Here is a 25,178-nt window from a genome sequence, read left to right as displayed (position 1 = left end):
GTGGTAAAATGTAATTGCCTCCATCCACCCCTCCTAAACCTTTTATAAGCCCACAAAGTAAAACAGTAAAAGCAGAGCCCTGTTCTATTGTTCCCAGCAGCACTGCTCAACAATGTAATTGTTTTATAGTAAATGCTCTGGGCCAGATACCCACTACAGACATCTGGGTAGCACCAGAAAGCAGGGTTTTGGGACTGCTGGCCCAGTTTCAAGAGCTTTTTTTTAAGCAACAGCCTTTATAAAAGCTATTGGAGCTGGACTCACTGACCAGACTTGTACCTTGTTTCTCGCCCATGGGTTTAGGATACACATTTCAATCATAGAGCTGCAAATGAAACCTGTATTGTTTATTTGTAGTTTTAAGGCATTGCTGCAGTTGAATGTGCAAAACCAGCCTGAGATTATCCAGAATCATCAAAAAGGCCAAAACAATGGTTCAACCCCTGGGGCTGGGTTATTGGTTTGTTTGAACAATGTCAGACGGGGGAGTGTTTGAAAATTAGTTTGATAACACCAGTTTAAATTAAGCTCTTAAACTTTAAAGAAATAATTTATTAAACTGAAATTATCTCTTTTTAAACATTTTTGAATGATAAATGAGTAAATTAGAACATAAGTTACATTAGTTTGTAATTAATGCGAGTGTCTAATTACGATATAGTGAAATGTGTTGTTTTGTTCCGATTGTAACATTTTGAGTGTTACTGAAAATAACTCCCTTGTGATGACTATTAGCTCTGGTGCAGCTCCTGAGATGGATGACGGGCTTGTCTCATTAGGAGTGTGTGAATATTCCTTGTGTCATTCCATTTACCCTTTCATCTAACAAAAAGGAATGTCCTTTCAAATATGCCTCCAAAAGCATGCATTTGAGATAATTATTCCCCAACCGTTCCATCAAGGAGAACATTTTTAATTGCCTGTTATTAAAGTGATAAATAGCTGAGGCATCAACTAGTGATGCATTAATCTCTGGGTAGTGTACTGTCAATATTAAATGGTAGTTTACGGTGCAGCTAAATGGAATCCTGCTATCGGCATGCTTTGAATGTTATCTTATGTAATGTGACGTAGGATAACATGTATTCAATACTCTGTGCTTCATGAGCAATCAATAAAGTATATGAGGCCAGGGACAGCACATCTGAAATCCTTTATTGATTCCACATACCGATTATACAAGAGATGAATTTTGCCCAAGAGAGATGAATTTCTCTGATATAGCACCAATAAATCACCTCATTGTTTACTCTAAAAAAGTGATAGTTGTGTAAACGTTATAACCATTCATGCTGTTACAACAGCCTATTTTGTAAAATATTGTGAATATTCAGGCATATGCAATCTGTGACACCACCTTAAATCTCCCCAGAAGAGCTTTCATATTTATGAATTATAGTCGGATTTAATTTTTTTTTTTTTTCAAAAATAACTTTGCCTGTGGTATCCAAACGATTCGCATTCATGGCAAAAGAACATCCATTATCTGTGATGAAAAGCCTATTGATTGCTTATGGGGTCACGTTGCGCTAGAATTAATTAATTTATTTATTTTTTATTTATTTTTTTGGAATTCATATATGAAATATCTAATACATAATTTAATATCTAACATAACTGAAATAAAAGAATAAGAATCTGAGATCACTTAAATACTGTAATTCCTCCCTTTGTTTCCTTTGCTAGTGACAAATGCATTCCTTGACTATGTAAAGATTCCTGAAGGCTGTGATTTTTTAGACATGGTAGGCAGAAAGGAAAGAAATAATGATTATTGAAAGTACTGACATGTCTGAGTTCAGTTTTGGTGATTTAAATAAAGTTTTACTGCTGTGGTAAACCTGACTCATCATGTTCATAGTTGTATTAATAAGTTTGCCTTGTAGTGATGAGACGCATTACAATGAGTGATAGTGATGAGTGATAGTTTCCAAAGCCCTAATGAGGGGAAATTTGCTGAATAAAAGAGTCAAGGGCAAATGTCTTTATTATAACTGCAATAGAAATCAGAGGCTTTGAAATTCAGCTGATATTGGAAATGTCTACCATCTCTGTGCCACTCTCCACTACGCCAAAGTCTTTTAAACCTCTCTCTGTGGGTAAAGAGCTCCAGAGATACACAGATATAACTTTAAAAAAGCAATTAGCAGAACCATGTGAATAAAAACATCATTTTAGTGCTAATACATGAATTATTCCCTAACATATACTGCAAGCATCTTAGCTAGTAGGTTGCTCTCTGCTACAGAAAGAAAATATTTTCCCTTGACATGACCTTATGACTAGAGCCCATGAGATGAGAGATATCAAATAAATGCAGTGATTCTTTTTGGTACACTGCTTCTAGTAGTTTCTGATCCAGAACCGGATGAGCTGCCTGAATGTCTATTGGCTGAAGTATATAGATGTCTACTGTCTAAGGCAGAGTTACCTATTCGGGGGTTTTGTCAAAACGCTGAACTAACAATTTTGACATTTAAGTTTACTAAAAGGTTAAATGTAATACAGCTAACAAATTGTCCCTAGTGACATTCTATCATGTCTTGATGGTAAAAACAAACAAACAAACAAAACCAATGTTAAATAGTTTGCAGTCTTTATCCCAATTCACACTGCACTGACAGACACCAGGTCAGTTTTGTCAGGTCAGAGTGTTACCCCTGCTTGACGCTGGTCAGCACTTATTTTCGCTGATTGTTTGTTGAGTCTTGGAATGTCTGAGAAAGTGATATTGAAATCTGGTAACTGTATGTATCTGCCAGTGCATTGAAAATGACCTTATTATTACAAGTATTACAAATTTGTACAAATTTAATTTACATGACATTTGTGTTGTATATATTATATGTAAATGCACATAGATTTTTCAATGATTCGCATGATAAGCCACACTTGTTATTTTATATTCTTAAAAAAAAAATGCAACTGCAATGTATATACACACAGTACACACACAAACACATACATACACAAACACCATCACATTGGGTCCAATAGTCTTTTTTTTTTATTTTTTTTTTTAGATTTTTATTGATTTTATTCAATACTGAAAAGTATCAATTTATCACAGCTCCCCAAAACCTTTGATAATTTTGATGTAGCAATGCATTGTGAACATTTCCTATGATAGATACATTCACTTTAGATTTTGGACAAACCATTTGAATCTCCAACTGCTTTTTGAGTGTCTTACAATATTCAATGGTGATTTGGGGGATCACTGATACTGTAAATATTATTGGCATGTTTGTGGTCGTTGTCCTCTTCTTTTATTAGTTTTCTTTCTTGAACCAACAAAACAATATTAATCATGACTTAATGAGTGTTATCATTTGGTACAAAGCACATTTATGAGTGTGAAATGCATTGAGGTTGATGGATGAGTCCAGTGTTCAAATGACAGTAAAGGTCTGTCAAACACGCGGGAATAAAAGTGTCCTCCCTTTAGTTTGGTGTGTGTCCATCCAAGGTGAAACGTGTCCATCATTGTGATAATGACTTGCATACAGATTGGAGATCTCTTTTACTGGCATAATGCAGGCATGACAAAACATTTAGTTGAAAACTACCTCGTAGTATTTGTTTTGAAATATTCTGTCCATATAAATGACCTGTATGTTATCTGAGTGCAGATAACACAGTGACAGCGTTCACTATAAGTGGATACACAACCACTTTATTTCTTAGTGTTTGCACCCTGTTAGATATCTCCTTCTCTATTGTTCTGTGTGGAAGTACTTTATTGTATATGATTATACGATTCCCTCGCTGCGTTTACTCCTCCACACCACTAGAGCAGTCATGAGTAGTGTCACCAGAATGGGCACCACGATAAAAGGCCCCAAGATCCGATTGGGTGGATCGTGAAGCAGACGTCCGGACACTGAGCAGTCATGGAAGTAGTGCCTGTGCACCCGGATGAAGAATTCGTCCACCATTCGGTTGGGCCAGAAACAGTTCATCTTCAGAGCCACCAGGAACGTGCAGTTGGTCAGTTCCCCATAGGACCTTTAGGAGAGCAAATAGGAGAGTAATGTCAGCTGCTTGCATAAGATGATATTATACATTTTTAAAGCTGAACTCCTGTTTTTAAAGGAATCAGGAAAACGAGAACGGGATTTAAATGTGAAGTGTGTACTTTTCTTTTTTATACTGAAATACATTCTCCTGGCCTCTAGAAGGTAGGAGATGTACAGAGCCAACTGCAGGAAAGCTGCTCGTAGGTTTATTTCTCAAAGAGTGTAAAAAGTGTGGCATTTTTAAAACATTGCTCTTTTAGAGCAATTTAACATGCCAATATTTAGCTCACTGCAGTGGCCTATAGATCAGACAAACTGAGCTTTTTGCAACTGTGAAACAATTAAACCAATTGCTGTGCTTTGGCTAATCTGGCTAATAAAAGACTGCTATGCATCCTTTTATCATACAATTGTTTAATTAAAATTGTCTACATTACAAAAAGGTAAAAAAAAAAAAAAAAAAAACATACAGACATTAGTTGATGGATACACTAGATTTCACCCTAGTGACAAACCTTTGAACTTTTGAAAGGTTTCCTTTCCACAGCTAGGAAGTGACAAAGCAACTTTGGAAGTTTGGCAACACTGGTTCAAATCAAAATAATGCAAAGGTCTCAAAGCTTCACAAAGCAATGTGTTTAAACATTCATCACCAATGGCCTTTATTGAAATATTCTTGTTATATTTTCTCATTCCATTTTCAATTTGCTATTATTACTAAAAGGGCACTTTTTATTGGTAGAACTGTTTTATTGCAGTACAAAAGACATTCAAATAAAAATCATCAGGTTTATTTGTTTGTTTGTCATTTGTACAGCAATTCATTTTCGAAGAAACCCTCTCAACAAACCTATCTGAAACCCTCATTTTTGCCATTATGTATGGTGCCGCCATGCAGTGATGCAGAAATTACACAATTCATATAAATTTCATGTGCTGAGATATAAAAGCCCAATGAACTATTCATGTCCTGCAAGATTTCAAGACTGTAATCATATTGTGGAGTACACATGTGGTAACTATTTGCCAAGGTTCACCTGAATCTCTCTCGTGCTGTTACTAATCATCCATTAAATGCATGTCTGCATATTTGTGTATGAGCACGCTTGATAACTGCCTTTATTAAGCTGAAACGATTCTCTCAGTGACCTTTAAGTAGCCCTTCTGGAATGAGATCGCCTCAATAATGATGATGACGGTGATGAAGAGGATGTCCTCTCCAATGAAGCAGCTCATGAAGTGAGTTCATAGGAGCTCTTAATAGGCCCCCGTGTGAGTGTTAAACCCCGATCCCCCCTCCCATGGGCCGTCTATTTATAAGCCCAGTCAGCCTAGCGTGGGATGCCTGGCATAACCAGTGCAGACTTTTAATCAAGAGGTTTCTTCCGGGCCTGTTTTGGGGGCTGGAGCAGACCGTACACCCCCTCCCCTCACATTTCACCCTGAGGGATAAAGATGGCTCGCAGGCCGGCAGCTCAAACACTCAGGCAGAGCAAAAAGCATGTCTCATCTTCCCAAAGAGGCATGTGTGACATATGAGTGTCTAGGTCACCCCTGTGTGCACAGCCAGGCTATAGAGGCTAAGGGTGCTTGGTAAAGGAAATGGGAATGATTTAAAGAAGCCAGTGGAGAATGACTGGAACTACTAAAAATTCAAGAGAGGGGTTTAAAGGATTGGCTTGGAAACTGTAATTTAAGCACCGAGCAGCACTATGCATATTTCTTTTTAATATTTCTTGCTTTTCATGCCCATGTAGAACACTTTCATAATGATCATATAATTGTGTGTGTGTATTTAATTCTTTTTGTGACGGTAATGCATTGGTGTGCCTGGGTACCAGTCATAAAGACAGTTGTGGCAGACATTCAGTAATGGTGGTGGGAGTGAGTCTGTTTTACTGGAATTAAAGTTCCAGGTTGTGTTAAACCCATTCTGTTAATGGACTGACCCTGAGCTCACACCCCTGACCGGCTCTGACTGCCTGTGTATTTATAGCATTCACAATGAAGACTAAAATAGACAGAGAACCATCCTACTGTATCTCCACAATGCCCAGTTAAATAGCATGCTAATAATGGAAAGTAGCACTGTATTTATTAGCCTCATGCATTCACCTTTGGCACATTATTGGTACCATCTGCTGCAATTGTGGAATTTAGACAGAAATCACAACACATAGAGAAATAAAAGAATACACAGGCATCAATAATATATTGTGGCCTCATTTGAAGCCATAGAGGAGCACATTTGTAAAGGGCAAAAGATAGATTCATAAAATTGTATGAAAGGCAACATCCCGTAGTGACATTTCATAAGGCCACTAAAGAGGTCGCCACCATGAACATGGGCAAATCAGAAGTCTAATAATATAATATCCTCTCCAGGTGGATTGCAGTGTATGTTATAAAGCTGTGCACATAAGGTTGTGCCATCCACCTCTACATCAGTCATCATGTTTTCTTTATTCTCTAATTGCTTTAAACACTATGCCGTTGTAACCCCATAATAAATTAATGTAACTTGAAAGCCATTTCAGATGCAAGACCAGCTGCCTCATTCATTAGAAGCACATCAAACCAGAAAGAGATGTGCTCAGCTCGCTGAAAAAAATAGCTTTTGGTTTCTGGTCTGCTGTGGAGACAAACGAGCATTTCAACAAGTTTCTGTGTTTATATATCCAACTGCACAGAGTGATAAAGAAGAGATGTCAAATGTATCATCACCAGCTTGAACAGAAACAGCTGTGGCAATATTCACCCTGTAGCATCAGTTCAAGAGGAAGTCATTTAGTGAACAGGTTAAATTTGGATGTTTAATCATAAGGAGCCCTAGGAGCTTCATTTTTGCCCTGTCAAAACCTATTATCATGCAATTAGAAAGTGAATACAGATCAGATGAAGCAGTTCTGGTTAAGATGCAATGACTGCAGATGTGAGACAACACGTGATGTCTTTGTACCGATGCCATCAATTACTCTCATGTCACTCCAAACCGTATGACTTTCTTGTGTGGAATAAAAAAGATGTTGAGGCAGAATAGTGTCTTAAATTAAGGTCTGGATCCTCGCACAACCTATCTTCAAAGACCACAAGATCTACTTTTATGGTGCTGCATTTCTTTGCATAATTAGGACGAAACTGCAGCTTGAATTGTTGGTTGTGGGGGAATGGCATCACAGAACGGACAGTCACTAATTGTAAACGTGAATAAAAACAATTTGATTTACTGGCAGGAAAGCTTTTCTTTCAAATAATTTATCATATTTAGTTAAATTATCATTTGCATTGTTAATTAATATTTTCATTTAGGGGGAAATCTTTGGCAGCACTATAAGAATCAAGTGGAAGATACTGGCCAAATCTATTGTTTTGCACATAGAGAAAACTTATGTGATATAAAATTTGGTAACACTTTATTTTACAGTGTCCTTGTCAGGCATGTCCTTGTCATGCATACTGTAGTAATAGCTGTAAATTATGCATAATTACATGCAACTAACCCTATAGTTGGTTCATAATGTTAATATTACTCCTTTCTTAAATATATAATTACACTGTAACAAGGACACCTTAAAATAAATGTAACCATAATATACTGAGTTTAATATAAACCTCAGGAAGTCTTTCAGTCATAATGGGTGACTGATGGTGTGTTTCTCTATTGACCATGTGGTGGCAAAGTCTCCCTGGAGCTCAGTTTTGTAAGACGGCAGACTGAATTTCAAACTGGTTTAACGCCACTAAATATAACTAGTCAGGGACAAACATCCACACACAGAGACCATGACTACGGCTGTCACTGTCACTGCTAAGGCTGTGGGACGTGAGAGTTTCCTGCCACTATAACCAATCACAGAACAGAGAACACAGCCGTGGTTTCGTAATCTATAATAGCTTTCAGTAACAGCCTCTTTTCAAAGTCTGCAGTACATTGCGATTTCACCTTGTGTTAAAATAATACACTGCACCCATAATTTCCTTACTCAACATTTTTGTATAGTAAACCAAAATTTAATTATTGCACGAAATAAATTAGGTAGCCTAAATTTGGTTACAATTCAGGGCTCGCAAAATTTCTAAATCCCTCGTAGTCCTTCGGGCAGGCATTCTTCAGGTTTTGGTAGCCCAAAATGAATTTAACTAGCCTGAATAAAAAAAAGACATCGGCTGAACTTTACTGTGAACAAATCAACATGATCAACTATAGCATATAGGGATGTAATGATTCACTTGACTTAAAATGCAATAAAATTACACAAGATGCCAATGTGCATTAGCTTGTTTAGTGCCATATGTCCATTCCCTCCATCAGGGAACGAGGGTTACCATACATAACCGAGATGATTTCTTTTTTCCATTGTGTACAGTATGAATCACTTAAGACATAACCGACTGTGTTTACAAGAATACTTGCAGAGACAATTCTTTTGAGATTCAAGTGAGGACAGTTTGTAGCAGAACCAATAAACTCACAGAACACACTTTAAAACATGTTGAGCATGTTTCTCTACTGCAGTTATGAAAGCTGTTGATATCTGTCCCTGGCATATAAAAGGGTATGTGAATTGTCATAACATACATTCTCTATCTCAAATGTCATCAAGGTTGACAAAGGGGTTAAATAAATTCAAGTGTGGTCACATTCCACAGAGCTACTGGAAACTACCCCACAAACACCTGGGCTATAATGTGAATTGCATGCTCGGGGCAACAGATGGACCTCTGGATCAGAACCTAAAGCCTGTGACTACATGGAGAGCAGCAGCAGGAATCTGGCTTCAAAACAAGTTAAGCTTTATCAACAGTATGGAGCATTCTAGAGGGTTTAAATGATGATTTGCTAGAATTTCACAGTGGGATGATGAGGCCTGATTTGTCAGTTACCACAAAGGTACCAAAAATATTTTATGCAGTCGGGTGACACATTTTTGTGTTGAATTTACTACATCTGGATAGCAGTATGAAGCTATATAGTGATACTTTCATAGAGAAAGTTTTATGTTTCTCCATACCACTGCATTCAGTTCCTACTTTTTAATTCAGTTTGTGAACCAGCAATTCCACAGTTCAGTATTTCCTTGCCATCCTTAATCACTCTGCTTTCTCTTCTTGCCTATAGATGCCCTAGCTGGATTTACAGGACCTCAGACGTATTACTGGCTCGAAGAGGATCTTGTTTGTTATGGAATAGATTGCAGGAGAGGCCTATGGGGAAAAAAGCCCTGATATTTTCTGGCCTGAAAACATGACCATTATGTGTCTGGATTAATAACAGCTTTAGTCACAAGAATTTACTGGAAGCATTCCTCTTATTTTTTTCATAAGGAAAATTAGCAGCTATAACATGATTCAGTTCAAATATAAACAAAGAACATTTATTAGCAGACTAATTACACTTTTTGAACACATAGGTTTGACATTTGGTCTTTCGTTTTTGAGCGTAACCCTTGAGTTTGAAAAACCCAGATTACATACATCAAAACCTCATAATTGCAATGAAGAGAAACCTAAATTAAATCTGATTACATACAGCAGGCAAATTTGAAAGATTCCGAACAGACTTGTTCTGGTCAAATTTGAGCTTAAATTGATGAAGTGATGCTTTCTAAATGCCTTTCCGTTGTTAGGAGAACACAAACTGTCATGTAACCATTAGCAGATTATCCAAGTCCTGAAGCACATAACGGCATTACTTTCTTTACTAACTAGGTACTGACAGTGACATAGAGCAACACGGTTTTTTATTCGGTAACTTATCTGTTGTTTGAAATGAAAATATAACTATTGCTGTCCAAATATCAACTTTAGTTTTTCCTAGTTACTGCACTGTCATTGTTTGGGGACAAAAAGTCTGCAAAACATCTCTTGTGTGACACAGGAGGAGGAAAATAAGGTTTGGAAAAAAACATGAGGGATGAATTTTCTTTTGTTTCTTTTTTTTTTTTCTTTTCTTTTTGATGTACTATTCCATTCAAATAATGTCCTACAATAACTCAAAAACCACAAAAGGATTTCCAGAGTTGATGTCTCCACTTTAATTTATTGTCTGTAATTGATTAAATCTGCTGGGGTCTGTATTGTGCTTGTTAAATTAGTAGCAAAACACTTCATAGTGAGGTTTTAACATCTACTCCTTATTCTTTAATTTTATTTATTTTTTAAGAAAAGTGGAAATGATGTAAACACCTGCCTATAATCCTAGCTCTGCTTTGTCAATATTTTGTATATATTTTACAAGTTTGTTTCACCTCCAGGCTGTGCTTAAAGAGGAGTTTAATGAGCATACCGGCACTGACAGGAATGACACCTAGAAGGGCAAAAAGGTTGGTTTACCGGTTCCCTCCGAAGTAGTTAAATGCTCCATTGCCCAGGTGAGACAATTTGCTGAAGTACAAGAGTGCTGGCCTCCTCTGATGGTTTGTATATAACCTTAATTACCTGCAGTCGACTGCCCTCAGTGCTCGATAAGTCTTACCTCACCACTTCTGAGGCTCATTGAAGGCTTCTTGCTGTTCTACCGTGCTTCTCAGACCTTATCCTAGACCTGTGGCTATCTCTAGATGGTGCTTTGTGCATAACTGAACAATGGAGGCAGCCAAGAGGCTATACATACTTTAATGAGTGCTGTTTCACAAGTGCATGGGACACTTGATCTTGCTTCCAGATCTGAGAACACCTTGAGATCTCTAAAGTCCAACCTTTGAGCAAAACTGCTCTCCTCTAGGAAAGCTGATAAATTGTGCCTGGAGTCTAACTTGATTGTTAAAAAAATACTGCACTGAATCATGAAAGTAATATTGTTAACTTTCTGTCGTAACAGATTTATAGCATGCATTTCCTATTGATTTAAAACAGCGTGGCATCATCAGTCCTTATTAATGTACTCTATATATTAAATAAAGCCAGCTAAAACCCCTCTGTGCTTGTTATTGAAGTTTGCTCACATCCATATCATTTAGAATTGAAGACAGAAAAGCATTGTTAGCCAAGATGTTTAGGCTTTGTTTTTGTCTGGTGGGCTGAAGCACTTATAATGAAAAAAAAAAAAGCATGAAATAAAATATCAGAGACCTAGGTCATTACTGTTTGTTATTATCAACCATTATACACAGTTAGCACTATCTATGACTCACTGTTTAAAGGGAATTCGTTTTTAAGTTGACATATTCAGTCAAGCAGGCAATATGAATAATCATTTTGTGTCATAATCGACAGCTCAGATTAACAACACCCGCAGGAATCAATCATCTTCCTGAACACAGTGGTTGTTGTTTGCAACCTTAGGGCAACATTCTGAGATTTTGATCTGACTAACAATAACCGCACCAGCAATTTTGTTAATGAACAGCGAGAGCATTTTGCTAAGATAATCATTCCACCTGAGAGAAGCAATAATCTTCCAATGGAAGTGATTGTAAGTTAAAATATGTGTTTTCTGTGAAAAATAGTATATAATCTTTTCTATGTCAAATTACATCTAATTTTATAACTATGTCACCATGACAATGAAATGCCTTAAATGCTAAAATGCCTGAAAAATTGTTTTATTAAAAAATTATTAAAACAGCCTTATCCATCAAATAATACACGTTTTAACAAAATTATTAATGTAAGCGCCTTTATAAAATTATAAGCTTCAAATTTTTTGCACTTTTAAATGCTTCATTAACTGGCCCCATTCACTTCCATTATAAGTGCCTCATCATAATGTTTCACACACACACACAAACACACGCACACACACACACATACACATATATATATACATATATATATATATATATATAATGAAATAAATTGAGAAAAGCTAAATAAATGTCATCATTTAATCATCTTCAAGTCAATCCAAACCTGTATGGTTTTCTTCTGTGGAGCACACGTATAATTGGAAAAATTTTGGTAATCAAAAAATTCTGATTAGATAAAAAAACACACACACACACACACACACACACACACACACATTTTCAAAATATATTTTATGTTCCACAGAGGAACGGCAGTCATATAGGTTTGGAACAACATGAGGGTTGCTAAAGGATGGAAAATGTTCAATTTTGAGTGAACAATCACTTTAAGTACTACGGTTTCTAGTATTGTAAAATGGTCAGCATTTCGCACATTGGCATGAGCTACAATAGATACAAAAGTGCCTGGAGTGCTGATGACAGGGACTGGCAGACCTTGCTGGCCCCGATCCGACAGCTTAGACATCCAGTGTCACTTTTCTCATCTGTCTCTTTCTCGAATGTTGCACTGGAGTCCAAACAGTTTCTGTTTAACCTCAGAGTGGCAGAGTTTCTTAGGGTCAGTTGTCATGACAAGACAGTTCTTCTTGTTAACCTGAAAATGTGAAAGTTCTTCCATATCATGTGTTTTCTGGGGCACCACGAATAACCTCCTCCATTATTTCACAGAGACAGCTGGGCATATTGAGGCATTCCCAGGAACGGTGAATGCCTGGAGCTGTGCCACACGGCCCACTAAATCCCTCTGAAGTATGTGATAATATGGGCACCCATGTCATCTCTCCGACTGAGAAAACTCTGCTCTTTACTGACCTTGTCATGAAGTGTTCAAATAAACTTGCAGCCATGTCAACTGCCAGGTAGGATTGCACTGAACAAAAGTTGACGAATGAGAGCTTAACCAAACAATGTGTGCGATATGAAAAGTGTACTCTATACAGTCACTCTATTCAGTTTCCTCTCCAATATACTAATATACTGAATTCTACAAGTGGCATGTTTATCACTCACTCAACTGTGTCCTCCCAGCTGCACCACTGGTGCTGATCCAGAACCTCCATGTCCAGCTTGAACTTTGCTAGGCAGAACTCCTCAATGGCATTTCCATAGTGACTGCTGCACGCTGTCGTTAGCACAGACAGATTCACTGCAAGAGATGAAGAATTGAAGGTAAGGAAGGGAAAACATCTAAATTATACTTCTGTACCCCACAGATCACTGTTTCCTTTCTAAAAGTAACCACATCTCTTTTAATACCTCACTCTTTCCCATAGGAATAATAAGGCGACTGGTTGACTGGGATTTGATTTTAACCACATCCCTAGAATATGATGAGTTGTTGACAGTATCGGTCAATTGTGCCACATGATCTATATAACCACAGAATCAGCAAAATGCAGAAGTAGTTACTTCCAATAAGATGCTAAACATACTGTACAAAACATACTGTTAAGGGTTAGATTAGGTGCCACAACAGAAAGAATGTCAATGGAGCCCCGCACATGACATGCAAAAAAAAAAAAAAATTATTGTGCACACTATTTACTAATTCGTTCCCTCAATTTACTCGATTTATAAATTGTGCGCACAATTTACTATTTCGTTCCCTCGATTTGTGAAATCGTGCGCACAATATAGCAAATCGAGGGAACGAAATTGTAAATCGTGCGCACAATTTATAAATCGAGTGAACGCAATAGTAAATCGAGGGAACGCTATAGTAATCATGTGCACGTTTTAGTACATTGAGAGAACAAATTAGTAGATCGTGCACACGATTTAGCCTTATATTTTTTTTCCTGCGTGTCATGTGAAGTGCTCAGTAAATGTCTGTAATGTGTCAAAATAGTTGAGAATGGGAAAATTCCATTGCTATTTTGGTGTTTCAATAATAACACTGTTCACAGACACTTGCTCATTAATCATAGTTCATTACGGATAATGGAATGCTCCAGGTTCATTACAGAGAATGTGGCCTGTTGCTGATATCACATAAATTAATTTAGACTCACCCCGCAGTTTGTTAAAGACATAAATCAAGCTTAACTTGATTGAACCTGGGACATTTCTTTAAAACTGAACATCCCTTCCAGAAAGCCAGAAATCCTGCTGTGATTAGTCAATTTGATTTAATTTAAAACTAAACTCTCCAACAAAGCCAGTAACGGATTAAACATTCTAGATGCTAGCAAAGGTCTGAATAGAATGTAAAAGGGGAAAACAAAAACAATGATGAGTCATTTCATTAACTCTGATATAATGGTATTAATATGCAGCTCTTGGGAAAAACAATTACCTTTTGAACAGAGCAGCCATTGTCTGACTGTCATTTTCTTTCATATCTGCTTCTTGCTTTACCTTCTATTGTTTTATTCTGCTATAGAAATCTACAGTAGCAGTGTAGCGCTTGCTCCCAGTGCCGTAAAGAAAGGTGGCTGATCAGTATGAGAGACGGGCTCGGGGTCAGAGCCACAGTGACGGTACTCCCCTCGGCTCATTGTTAGTCAACAACAGCTTTATCACATCAATTATGTGACAGGTGTGATTCCCTCAAGAAAAATAAAGAAAAAGAAACATGTTTGTGTGAGGTAAAAAAAAAAGAAAAAAGGAATGTCTACAAGTTTCCTAGTAGACTTTCTATTATAATCCTAAAGGATCCTAATGGGAAATCACTGGATAACTGAATCCCTACAGGGATTTTTGGCTTTGTAGCGTATTTGTGTTTTGCATACATTTAAAAACTTGTTCTTTTCGAACACAGTTCCCAGTAGGGTTAGTTCCAAATTATGATCCCAAAGTGAATCCTGGTGGAAACATTCATTTTGGATTTTTCGTCTGAGATCACCCAGGTTGCAAAAAATAAATAAATAAATAAATTGTATTAGTGAAAAAATACCAGGCAAGAAATCGTTATCGGAAAGACGTGCTAAAAACACTCAGGGTTTAAGCCATACAAGAAATGAGTGGAAATGCAAATGAATGTAACATCACAACATCAAACCATATTTTCCAAATAAAAATAAACTTGGCACCGGGGAGATGAAAGGATGATGAAACTACAAAATGCATAAGAGAGCATAAATTCATCAAAAACAATATATTGCATAGTATCTGAGATAGATACGGCAATATGTTTCAGCTTCATTTCATATACATTAATAACTCTGGATAGTAACCATAAGTAAAACCTCCAAAGTTTAGAGATATCAGAGTCTGAAATGGAATATAGCAGATTATAAAGCCTCATCTAATGCAACACAACAATCAGATATTCTTGGAAAGACCTGAAATCAACTGCTGCAGGCACAGAAACCTCTTATCCAGAAATGAAATATAAGAATCGTGTTAAACCTAAAGCTACATTAACGTCAGAGCATAAGTAACTAGCTGGATTCCACGATATTAATCTTGATTTTGAATCATGCACATCATTATTACAATTCAAATTACATCATGCAATGGTTTATTTACTTGTCATATCCTGTTTATACTTGCATTTGCCTCTTGGCAGGAGTTAACGTTTCTAAAATAAGCTACTGAGTAAAATTACAATCACACAATATTCCTCTCTCTGTTTTTGCCTGTGTGCCAGTGTTTACCCTTCCGCATGCCAAGGGATTCAGCACATTGGTGCTGCAGTCAGTTACATTCAGAAGAGATAAAATGTTCCTTTTTGTGATAAGATTTTGAATACGAGCCACTAAATCTCAGAATATTGGCCAGAAAGTGTTCCTCACATTTTCCCTAAAACACAATCATAACGTCAATTATATACAATGGTTCTCTCTCTTGGGAAGACAAGAAGAAATACAAATCCATTCACTGTTCCAATTCCTTATCTTGAATTAATTCACTCTTCATTCCCACTATGCAAATGTAAAGAAATAATAAATAAAATAAACATTTCAAATAGCTATATAAAAAAACTGAGAACTGGATGTGCAAAACAGTAAAATTCCCAACCAATATGACAGGGACGTTTCAACTAGAACACTTAATAAGTTTCTGTATGTGTAAACATTACTGTTCTCGCTGTGACTGTGTGCTCAGTTAGTCCGAAATATGTCACTCCATTAAATGTGGTGTGCAAATGGAAATGCAAAAAAGGTACAAAGTGTGAATTAAAATGTTACAGTAGAAACTAATCATCGCATTACATGTGTGATTTCATATTATAAGCACCATCTGACAACACGGCCTAAACAACTTTGCACCCAAAGCAATTCTATTTCATAAGCAATTCTAGCATGTGTAAGCTTGTATATTGCCCTGAAGATAGATGAAAGGAAAAATGAATAATACAGTGGAAAACAGTTTTGCCCCCCATACAGGCAAAAGTGGCATGTTTGCTTATGCAAAGTGATTTTTTAACCAAGACTGCACTTGCTGTTTTGGGGACAGGGTGCAATACTGTGTTCTTTTTGCATGTTGGCTTCCTGGGGAGCTGAACTCGTTACAACAGATAGCCTATGAGGAAAGATAGTCTGCCATTCATTATTAATGGCGGGAAGAGAACAAATCACTGCAACTTTGTGGAATTTGTGCGTGCAGTGGCCACAAATACAATTTGGACACTTTAGTCACACTTAAAAATGTATGAATGTCATAGCATTAGATAACAAAAAGAAGAAGTGGCATTGGAAAAGAAATGATGCTAAAGCTCAAAACAAACTTTTCTCAGACATGCTTTGCAATTAGTTTTATTGTGTAGGAGGATGCTGGGCCACACAGATCATGGTATCCATCTGTTCTGGGTGCTGTTAAGTGCTAAACTCACAAACAAACTGTGTTTTCAGAACCACTTCAATTTGTCACAAACCACTTATAGTATATGTACACACAGAATAGCAATTCAGTGTGCAGTTGCACTGAATATTAATTCATTATTGACATTTAATATTTCAGTTTGGTTAAAAATGATGTTTATCGATATTTTTCAGTACTTAAGGAAATGAGTACATTTATATAGTTAATGTTTCACTCGACTTTTTTCACTGAACTGAACAGTTGCAGTGCATTCTGGTGTTACCTTGTCCATAAAATTCCAAATTTCTGTCTCTCAGACATTGCAAGTGCAGTACAGTAAATGCACATTTATAAAAACTGAGGGATGAGTCAAACTTTGTGGTTATCGATTTTCTGCCACAAATGCTTGTCAATAAAAGTTTTATTAAAGCCATGAGATTCTTTTAAACGTATTGCTGTGTTAAATCGATCCAGCTTCAAACACTTGAGATGTCAGTTGACACTTACTGCTGACAAGACGCATTATACTGAAATTGCTCATTTTCTGAAATTCTTTACTTCAATGTGCTTTTGTGCAAGTGTCAAGCTGTCATGTTCTCTTAAGGTGTAACAGCCACATAATTGGTCAAATTAATGCTTTCCACAGCAAGCATCTCATGTTAGTAAATCGACGCAGACAGACGCTGAGATTGACAGATAAAGCAGGGATGTACAGTAACTCAGACACATACCCACAATTGACAACAGCTGGACAGTTTAGGCTGGTATGAGCTGAGAAAATACATTTGGAGGCATCGTAACAGTCAAATTATCAAGACTATTGGATTTCTGTTACAAAAATATTCCAGTAAAAATTGATTTTAAAGATTCAAAAAAAAAAAAAAAAAAAAAAAAAAATTATGTTTTTGTTTCCAAATAAGCATATGGCTCAGCAAAATGTCATCTGTTTATTTTGTTTTTCAGTAGTGGCCGTCACAGTGATTTAGGCTGGCAGCTGTATCAATGGTTTGGGCATGTCTGACTGGAGTCCGGAGCACTGCTGTGAGAGAGGTGTCTCTGGGACCACTGGAAGCCTGGAAGCTGCAGGCAGGCCACCTCAGAATGTTTACAAGCTCAGACCAGTCAGCCGTGAACTCAGAGCTACATTTCAGCATCAGCAAAATCCATTACAAAAATCAAATCCTGCTCTATTTGAAATAGAAATTTAGAATAGCAAAATAATTCTTTGTGTGTTGGTCTGTATGTCATTTAAAAATAATAATAATAATAATAATTTTGTATTTATTTATATAATTATTTTCTGCAGACTGATTGGGGGGGGGGACTAGTAGTAACATTTTAGGTTTTACAGATTAAACTTAATTTAGTTTAAAAAAATTATAATTGATTACCTGATATAAGGTTAATACACCTGCCTACTGTAGTACTAAAACATGAAAGTCACGTTGAATCGAAGCTCACATGTAGCTTCCAAAAACTGTACAAACCCTGTACATTTATTTGTTTTTCACTGTTCATACTGTTAACTATTTAACAGGATTTACCTTTTTTTCTACCATTACTCAGGATTTTTGAGCTGATACTAGCTGATACAATTTTGTCTAAATAAAACAAAAAGTAATCATTTTAAATAAATACTGCCAAATGAATTAAGTCATCACAACATTTTAATGTTCAGCATGAAAATAGATCTTTATTTTGAGATTTACACTACACTTTAAAGATTAACTTAGACTAACAAATTAAAATCTGTTTTCTTTTTTTTTATGTATTCTGTGACTGTCCAAGCCTGATCTTATGCAAAATTGAAGTGTTCAGAGATGCTGCTATCCCTTCATGGACAAAAACAGCCTGTGGGTACTCCAGAAAAGCATGATATCATTTGCATTAATACAAGAAGAGAAGCATTAGCCTGCAATATGCTGCAGGGAAAACATGGTGACAGTCATAAAAAGCACACTTTCAGTCAAGAAGCAACCCATAAAAAACATTCAGTAATGTTGTGCGTGAACCTGATCAAGTACTGTCTGCCATTTATGGAAGCAAGCACTGTGCCAGTACAAATTGCCACTTGCTTTGCTCATCCTCTCATTGTGTAACATGTTTTATAACTATTGATAAAGCAAATGCCACCATTTACTCTACTTATCACACACACATACACACACATGCACAGCATCCATCGTGGCATTCCAAAATAATGGCACAGGTCCTTTGTGATGAAGCAATTACCGGGGCCATGAATGTCAGAGTATCTGGCTGCACAGGTGATGGATCACTCATGGCCATTACACCAACGGCTAGATCCCATTAAAGAGGGTCATTTGCTGCAGGTCATTGTGACTCACTGCTGTAAGAGTTAATCGACACCTTGCACTGTAATCTGTTGTAGGCAGCAATTGAAATGCACTTTACATCAAGCGCAAGCATTCAGCTGTGAAAAAAATAAGATAACTTGTGTGTTTGCATCAGAATACATATTAAAATTTGTGTTAAAACACAATAAAGCCTTTGGAAACTAATAACAAAACATAATTAGCTTGGGCTGTTACACATAGTCCATGCATGTGTTAAAGTTGCAAATACTGCCAGTCAAAAGAGCTCTCGAGTCAAAAGCGATAGTGAATAAATTGTTTTATTATATTAGAAAGTCTATGGTTACAAGAAGATTTTCAAAGCACTAAAAGTTCCTAGAGACACAACTAGCAGCTATATGAGTTTAAAATGTGTTGTACCAGAAAAACTGTACAATACAAACTGAAAAAATATCATCAAGGAGAATAAAATGTTTGATCAAAGCAACTGAGAAAACCCCTCAATTTACTGCCAAAGACAATCTGATGATCTAATGAAAAGAGGAAAACACATTTAAATACAGAGTGCAAGAACACCACTAGATAAGCATGGCCATGCTGGAAGACCATTCTTGGCCAAAGAAGAGCATAAGAGGCTGACTTATATGCTAAAATTAATTTGGATATACCAGTGGAGTTCTGGAAGAATGTTCCAGTTTGGTCACATGTACAGTACCAGCGGTGTGTCTGGTCTAAAAAAGGAAGGCTTCTAAACAGTTAAACATGGAAGTGGACCAGTCTTGTTATGAGAGTGCTATGCTGTTTCAAGAAGTGCAAATCTTCACTGTATGAAGGACATTGTGAAATCTATGTAGTATCAGGCCATTTTGGCAAAGATTGTGATGCCAAATCTACTGAAGCTTGGTTCAGGGATCAGTCACGGAATTAAAATGTAAATCGCGACATTAAAAACAAATGATTCTCAGTTATCTGCAAGCATTTTGAGTGAGGAATGGGCCAAGATTTTAGTTAAGAATAAAAGATTCTCTACAAAATTCGAACTGTATATACAGAGTCGAGCCGTCCAATAACTCTGATGTCAAAAAACCTGCTTTAGTGAAATTCTGCAAATTACGAATGATATACTTTTAATGAGTATTTATCATGTGAATGCTGTAATAATAATTTGTAACAAAGAAAAAAAATATTTCATACTTTTCAATTAGTAAGACACTAAAAAATAATTTGTCAAATATTTAGCAGGGTCATCCAATGAGAGGCTGAACTTTCTTCATGTATGAAAATACCGTGATCGTGAAAAAGTGTTTTAGGAGCAACTAACCTATAACCTATATTTAGAAGGATACGACTGCTTTATAAGAAGAATTAATATAGCTAAAATCCTTAACCACAGTAACACTGTCTGAATCTAAATGGAAAGAAAATGATGTTGTTTTGCAACACGACAGCAAGTAGTTGCAGTTGAGATGCCAATGCCACCCGGGGGCCGAGAGAGATCTTGTTTCCAGAGCTCCTGCTGTCAGAGAGGTCTTAAAAACACTGCATGTTGTCTGGCACTGCCTTAACTGTCTCTTTAGACAATCACACCAAGGACCCCAGAATGATACTTCACATCATATAATGTCACATTCAGTGCCATGTTGTCTGTACTCTGTGTGATAAGAGGAACCTGCTGAGCCTGCCAGTGAGAAGATGAATCAATGCACCTCTTATTTTCCTTTAAAGTTTCTTTTAATTTATACCACAGCAATGCAATGCAGTTTATAGGGTGACTCGATCTGCATAATGAATAATCAGCTAATGCAGGGAGGAGTTCCAAACCCATCCAACAGCACTGCAGAGAGCTGCACATTCCAGCATGTCGATTCCCTGCTGACATCACGGCAGGTTAGACATCAAATATTAACAGTATTTTTCAGTGCTACACCTGTTTCTTAAAGCATTAAACAAAGTGACACTTTATTTTGGAGCTATACATACTATACTAAATGCATCTCAAGGGCCGGGGCTCACACACAAATTGCCTAGTTTTATTTATATGATCAGCAGCCAAGAGCTAAGACTCAATGCCCATGCCAGCCTGTTTAAAGGAAAACTCTCCACTGCTTCTCCAAGATGGAGATTAAAACTAGATTTTTACTGAAGTTTTTTGGGAATAAAGGTCTCCAGTAAACTCGAATGTGTGTCCTATAATGTTTCTTTGTCAAGATAACAAAGTCATCTTTACCTCTATTTAAAAAAAATATATTATTTTTTTTTTAGATAATTTTATTACGTTTTACTGTTATGCTGTATGTTCAACTGCGCTTTTGTATTCAAATCTCCAACACTATAATCTGAAAGCAGATCAAACACGTCATGCATCGCACTCTTCCACAAAATATGATTGTTGATGGAGGTGAAGCAGTCTTGCATCAAACATGATGCAAAAGGGTCATCTGAGTATATGAACAGAATATAGAGCAACTTTTCTTTCAGCTTTAATGTCTAACTAAAAAGATTTTAAGACAATGACAACAGAGGAAATCAAATTCATTGCACTTTGGCATAGTTACTTCTTGTTTACGTTTTTGAGATATCTTAATATAATGCTACGTCTAGACTGTCAGCTCTAATCAGAAATATGGGTAAATGTGTTGTGTTCAGCTCCAGCAGCCATTGTGCACAATCAAGCATGCTTAGTTTGGTCCAGCAGCCCTCTGGATGTAATTCTAAAGGCTCCATTGGTAAAACAAATTCCATAATCATTTACCATTAAATTCTTTCCACACAAAGCTTACTAATGTTCTTGGATTCAGGACTTAGTAAACTGAATCATTTCAAGGCTAGAACTGCTTAAGGCAGTACATTGAGAATGAAATACAAAGCTGTCCTGACAAGCGCAAAGAAATAGAGCAGCCATATATTCATCTTCACTTGTTACGGCTGTCCAGATCTCCCCGCCCACTGCCATCAGGTTATTCACCTCAATCAGAGAAATGCACCGTGATAATCTGTATTTAGAGAACAGTATAGGACACATCCTTGTGCTCCCCTTCATCCTGCTAAAGTGTCCTTCACTGTATTTAGTGTTTTATCTGTGGTAGACTTTCAATTGTCAGATTGTCAGAGCAATGAATCTTGGTGGGATAGAGCACAATTCTGGTCAGGAACACAAGGAAAGCTTTGTTCGGTTTTGAAAAGTGTGCTTGACATTTTTCTCTCGGCTCGCAACAACAGCACGAAGCCACTGTTTTCTCTGTGCCAGCAGTTAACAGCCATGATGCCATCAATATCCTGGGACTTGTCAGACTCCCCTGGTGAATCTGCAGGACAAGATGGGCACAGCCATCTATAACGAAAGTAGGGTGGGAGTCGTCTAAAAAGGAAGAAAGATAGAAGGGAAGGGAAGGAAAGGAAAGGAAAGGAAAGGAAAGGAAAGGAAAGGAAAGGAAAGGAAAGGAAAGGAAAGGAAAGGAAAGGAAAGGAAAGGAAAGGAAAGGAAAGGAAAGGAAAGGAAAGGAAAGGAAAGGAAAAAAGGTGGAAAGGATAAAGCAAAGGAAAATGAAGGAGAATTTAAAAGCAATAAAAGAAAACTACAAACAGGTAAGAAATGGGAAAATATGGAAAAGGGAAGGAAAATGTAAAGGAAGACAAAAAGTAAAGGGTAAATGAATTGAAAAGTAAAGGAGAAATTAAAAAGAAAAGGATAGGTTTCTATTGCGTTAACAAACCTCAGAATGCGTTTGAGTTACTGTCCTATCAAAGGTGTGGGTCACTAAACTGGATGTGTAATTAGTCATGAAACTAGCTTTAGGCTGTAGCATCCATTACATGGCCATTATCAGCAACGGGGAAAATGCAACACCTACTTGCATTGTTGGAATACATATTGCATTATGACTTATTCTAAAAGCCTGCATATCTCATTTTTTATTTGCATACATTCGCAGAGTAGGAAGCAGGCTTTATTTCAGAGATCAGTTAACATACATTCCTCCTGAATTAACTTAATTGGTTCCTGACGCTGTTTTAAAACCAGAAGATTCCCTCGCTAAATCTACATATTTTATTAAACACTCACTACAGCAGGCTTAACTGGAGCAGAAGTGTTTATTCAAGAGTTACATATTTCTACAGTGATTAAATATTTCTCTGCAGGTACATGAGCTTCATTCTCTTGTGTGGGTGCATCAGCATCCTCTCTTTCCTTCTGCCGTCAGTGAGACAGATACATGTATGTCACTGTCACCAACCAGGAAGAATCATATGTGTGCATCACTCGACTGAGAGTCAGGTCAGTTCACAAAGAATAGCTCATATTTGCAGTAAAAGTCTTTATAGACATTCTTCCTAAGAAAGCATGACATGAATCTTCGCAGAGTAAATATAGCAATCCCAATTGAATGGTGACAGCAAATCAAGGCAAGCAGAGAGCAGCTTGTTAGTCATGCTCAGCGAGCTTGTTAAGGTAAGTGTGAAATGAATTCTTTCCAACAGAAGGCGGTTGCCATGCATTATTAATTAGAACATTTGATAATTGACCCATACGGGGGTGGGCTTGTCACTTATGGATTTTCTCACTTTTAGCAAAATTTGCAACCTCAGTGTGTGTGTGTGTGTGTGTGTGTGTGTGTGTGTGTATATATATATATATATATATATATAATTTTTTTTTTTTTTTTTTACTAAGCGGGATAGGGGTGTTTTGTATTCTTCATTCAAATATTACAATTTTTTCTCCAGAAAACGTTACAGTTCAGTATATAAATAGGATCAAATTATTTTCCAACTTGTGGGTTATGTGGGGTAAGTTGTCACATCACATGGTACCTGTCATCAAATGCCATATTTTAAAGCAGCTTTTCAGCTAAATTGATAAACAGTTAAACATTTATGAAAAATGAAATATAAAAGGTAGCGTTAATTCAAGATAATGTGGCCATTTCCCAATCATCTATCTGACCGAATTTACCTGAATTCAGCCTAACATACAAAAACATTAAACCCGTTTTGGCTAGCAAATATTATAATCAATATACTGTATAAATGTAATATTTTAAACATATTTTTGTTAAATGTGAGCCAAAATCATCACAATTAAAAGAACCAAAGACTTAAACTACTTTAGTCTGTGTGCATTTAATTTATTTAATACACGAGTTTCACAATTTGAGTTGAATTAGTGAAATTAATTAACTTTTCCATGACATTCTAATTTATTGTGATGCACCTGTATGTATGTATGTATGTATATATATATATATATATATATATATATATATATATATATATATATATATATATACACATACATACATACATACATACATACATATATATGCATGTATGTGTGTGTGTGTGTGTGTGTGTGTGTGTGTGTGTGTGTGTGTGTGTGTGTGTGTGCATCTCAATAAGAGGATAAAATTCACATTCATTATTAAGTGGTTTGTATTTGTTTGAAACCAACATACAAACCATTGCTAAAATACACTGGACTTCTGACTCAAAACTGACTGAGATATGTCAGAAAGTGACGTCTCACATAACCTATCAAACAGATAAACAAACTAAACTACTGGATAGTTCGGTCCTTATTTGTTCTAGCTTGCTTAGGTGTTTTACAGTCAGTGTGAAATTTCAGAAACAAACATAAAAGGTTGAAATGCAGACATAAACAGGACAAACCAGTTCAACTTACCAACTAGCAAGACGAAAAGCGCGCGTCTCCACGACACTGATGCCATGACGTGTCAATCAAAGCAACAGAAGTTTGTGGATAGTCGATTAAACGGCACTAGTCTCCTCGACACATCTGCGCTTTTGGCAGGTTTTGCAGACGGTTTCATTCAACGCTGAATCTCCGCTTAAGACGCAGAAGAGAGAATTCCTCCCTTCCACTCAGTCACCATGCCCTGTCTTTTATAAAGTACTGCTTTAGTGCCGAATAAAGCCACAAGAACAACAGAACGGGGTCTCGGGTCAGCTGAAGCGCGTGCGCTCAGTAGTTGTCTCTGAAGTCGCTCGTGGACAGTCGGGCAGTGCGCTCCATCACGCGTCAGGGGCACAACTACAAGATGTGAGCCGTGCTTGTGGCAACAGTAAAAACGAAGCCACCTCCCTCACGGCTCATCAGTTTATGCTGGCTAATAACAAACATGAACATAATCAATTAGAGTAGTGAGGGAACCACTGTTACTTAAACTGTGGAGTTCACACTAATAAGGAAAACACATTAGCGAAATTATGCACAAGATCGAGCTTCATGCTCATTTCCAAATGTAGGCTACCTCTGTGTAAGTAACATGCACACAATTTTATGTGCATTATATAATAAATACACAGATCGCTATTATACACTGCCAAAAAAT

At 36.8% G+C, this 25,178-nt stretch overlaps 1 protein-coding gene across 1 annotated transcript; it reads right to left on the bottom strand.

The window, feature by feature from the left end:
- Positions 1 to 1,461: 1,461 nt before the first annotated feature.
- LOC113053216 (receptor activity-modifying protein 1-like) lies at positions 1,462 to 25,178 on the bottom strand. The gene is made up of 3 exons (XM_026218066.1): positions 24,509 to 25,178; positions 12,779 to 12,914; positions 1,462 to 4,008 (listed from the first exon to the last, which is right to left on the bottom strand). Exons 1-3 carry the CDS (start codon positions 24,552 to 24,554, stop codon positions 3,753 to 3,755), a joined length of 438 nt encoding a protein of 145 aa, XP_026073851.1. The 5' UTR covers positions 24,555 to 25,178; the 3' UTR covers positions 1,462 to 3,752.

The sequence above is a fragment of the Carassius auratus genome, chromosome 34, assembly GCF_003368295.1.
Source record: "Carassius auratus strain Wakin chromosome 34, ASM336829v1, whole genome shotgun sequence".
NCBI lineage: Eukaryota > Metazoa > Chordata > Actinopteri > Cypriniformes > Cyprinidae > Carassius > Carassius auratus.
This window is presented reverse-complemented; position numbering and strand designations above follow the sequence as displayed.

Excerpts from the sequence above, each read along its gene's own strand:
- LOC113053216 (XM_026218066.1), bottom strand. The coding sequence starts at position 24,554 with ATGGCATCAGTGTCGTGGAGACGCGCGCTTTTCGTCTTGCTAGTTG. Across the intron at positions 12,915-24,508 it reads GCTTTTCGTCTTGCTAGTTG|TGAATCTGTCTGTGCTAACG; the intron begins GTAAGTTGAACT and ends CATCTCTTGCAG. Across the intron at positions 4,009-12,778 it reads AGCTGGGAGGACACAGTTGA|GTCCTATGGGGAACTGACCA; the intron begins GTGAGTGATAAA and ends GCTCTCCTAAAG.